This window comes from Plasmodium gonderi (assembly GCF_002157705.1).
Source record: "Plasmodium gonderi DNA, contig: Pgo-contig_603, whole genome shotgun sequence".
Classification (NCBI taxonomy): Eukaryota; Apicomplexa; class Aconoidasida; order Haemosporida; family Plasmodiidae; genus Plasmodium; species Plasmodium gonderi.
In genome coordinates this window covers 1-3173 of record NW_021629420.1, presented here as the reverse complement: position 1 = coordinate 3173, position 3173 = coordinate 1, and the positions used below count along the sequence as shown (strand labels likewise).

General features: G+C 20.5%; 1 protein-coding gene across 1 annotated transcript; it reads left to right on the top strand.

Annotated features, from left to right (window-relative positions):
* Positions 1 to 2154: 2154 nt before the first annotated feature.
* PGO_003920 (variable surface protein) lies at positions 2155 to 3173 on the top strand (the record flags this gene model as incomplete). Its single annotated transcript, XM_028691388.1, has 2 exons — positions 2155 to 2184; positions 2323 to 3173. Coding segments are annotated over 2 exons (881 nt in total), but the record flags the coding sequence as incomplete, so codon positions are not given.

Here is a 3173-nt window from a genome sequence, read left to right as displayed (position 1 = left end):
ATTACTTAATTTCTATCTACATTCATATCTGAATAATTGAGTAATGATTCATATATCATTTTTTTTCTCCTTAGTAGAAGTTCAAAGGACGATATATTATAGAAAACAAAAGTATTTAATATTTTTCCCTCAGTATCATGGAAAATTTTGCATAAAAATTAGCTATATATTTCAATTAGTTCTCTTCTTAGTTTTTTTAGCATTTTACTGATTTTATAGTATTGTTTTTCAACACTTATCCTTCTTTTTTATATATATCTATATACTTCATATTTTTACAATTTGTAAAATGTTCCTGACATAAGATTCCAATAAGTTTATTTATTTATAAGAACCGAAAATAAATATATATCATGCAATAATTCAATGTAACACCATTTTTTACTATACCTCGTTACATAAATATTATCATCAGACGCAACAATAATTTATATGTTCTTTTTGCTGCATTATATTGAATATAGAATTTGTGAATAAAATAATTATTCTTATGTGTTATAAAAAAAAAGGTATATTTTATTTTAACTTTTTAAAATCAAGAAATAAAAATTATCCATTAATATAAATATATCTTTTATGCACCATTCAAATTTTTATTGCCGTGTGTTAATATATACAAGGGTCAAGATTATTATTTGAATTAAAATATAACCTGATATATTATAATTATTAAATAATATAATTTTCATATATTTTAAAACGATGAATAATAATATATATAAAAAATATTATTTTAACAGTGAATTAAACATGAATCACTCTCCATAATAAATGTTATATTTATTGTATGGGATAATAGTATATTTTATGGGTATTATAACTTACTAATTATTTTTAATTCTTAAAAGTTTTCCTTGAAAACATATTATTCCTATAAAAGTAACTAAAAATATAAAATTTATAAAATGCTAAACTAAGCTATTATGAATTATCATGTAAATTATTTTTTTGTGATATATAAATATTTTAAGCGTTTTGAATTTAAGCATAAATAGTACAAAATGATAAATAATTATTATTAAAATCATTTTTTTTCTTTTATTGTTCCAAAAAAAACGAAAAATATATATTCTGTTTATATTATTTTTATTTATTTAGTAATAGGTATATTGCAGCATTCATTTTATTTTGCATTTATATATATCTATTCATTATAAATAGCATGAATGACAGTCTTTATATAATTTATAAGAATTATAAAAAGGAAATCTCAATTTTTTATTCAATATAGAATAATATGTTCTGGTAAAATAAAAATAAATTATATATATTAAAATATAAGCATTTTATGTCATTCCGTCTCTGCTTATTATAACATTTTTATTATTTGATACAAGGAACAAATATATTGTTTAATTATAAAAAGTTCATAAAATTAATACAAATATTTATAAATTCATTTTTTATAATACAACTATATATAACATATAATAGATTAATAATTTATATAATATGCAGTTTCTGTGAAATATCGTAGGCGTAACTTATGTACTCATGTTTATAATGTTAAAGGATATTTTATAACATATTGTCTAAATGACCTCCAGTACAAAATTATTTATACATACTTTATAGAGATTTAGATATAATTAACATGTATTACCATTAAAAATTTTATTATATGTGTATTATTCTTTGCATAATGATAATTAAAATATTAATTTATAATTCATAAAGTATTAATCATAAATTATAACATGCATATTACGTAAATGTTTTCAATTCATCTAAATTGTTATTGAAACTAAAGATTTGTGATAAAAATATACTATGTAAAATAAATATTTCTTTCATAAATATATTTATCATTTAATTTATCGTTTAGTATAATTATAATATAGAAGTATGTTGTACATATAACTATATTATAGTTGTATTCTTTATTATAAAATATTATCACTAAATTCTATTACTATATAGATACTTTTTTAATGTGAATCAATACACTAAAGTAATAATTCCATGTGCCCATTAGTACAATGGATAATAATATAAAAAGAGTAAAAAAAAAATTAAAATTTTTTTGTAATATATATAAATTATAAATTGTAAATTATATTTTATCATTGTAGTATTCATTCTTACAATTTTGTTGTTCAACAACCTAAAAAAAACAGTTTGTTCTTATGAATTAATTCACATAGTTTTTTTAAAATGGATAACGCGCCCCAAACAAAAGATACGGTATGTTTCTATTTATTGTTATATTCATAATACATATGATATAATTTTAAAATATCCTTATTTGTGAAAAAAAAGAAATTCTTTGTATTAAAAAAAATTATTTTAAAATATATTACTCATTACTGCTTTCTTTTTTAGTTCGATTTTACTAATATATTTCCCCAGTGTCAAGATGGTTTTCAGTGGATAAATTTTACACCTCATGGTGAACTTCCTGACAAGTTAACAAGTTTGTGTAGTGACTTTAACCTTAATTATAGAACTTCTCATAGTCCTCATCCTTTTGTTACAGATTGCCGACTTGTTACATATTATTTAAAGCATATACAAAATAAAGAAAAAAATATTATTTTAAATGCATGCTGTAAATATTTCTTTTACAAGCTGAAAAATCTGCTGAAAAAATTTCCATCAACATGTCAAGACACAAAGAGTTGTTATGAAGCAATAAAGAGCTTAAGCTGCCAGAAGAAATTCAATGAACAGATTTCTCCATTATTTTCGCTATGTGATAGTAAAGTTAGTGATTCAGTTGAAAAGATATTTCATATATTTGAAAGGATTGATTATACTTATGATAATTTAAGCTTATTAATAAGCAACAAGAGAAATCCTGTCGATTCGAAATTTAAAAATTTTAAAAGTGGGATGAATTATTTAGAAGGATTTCATAATATGTATAACGACAGTTTTAAAGAATTACTTATAAATTTTAATAATTATTATTTAGAATATGTAAAAAAATTAAATCAAAATGATTCCTCTGTTAAGGCATTCATGAGTTATCGAAGTAATGATGGAGATATTACAGGAGTATTGAAGGTACTAGATAAAAAGCCACAAATGCACGCAATAACAGGTACAGATACTGCTATAGATACTAGTACAGTTTCTATTACAAACAATGGTGCCCAAAGAAGTACAGGAATATGTTTTTTATTCTTCACAATATTAATAATTATGTTCATATTGTATAAGGTTAAAAATAA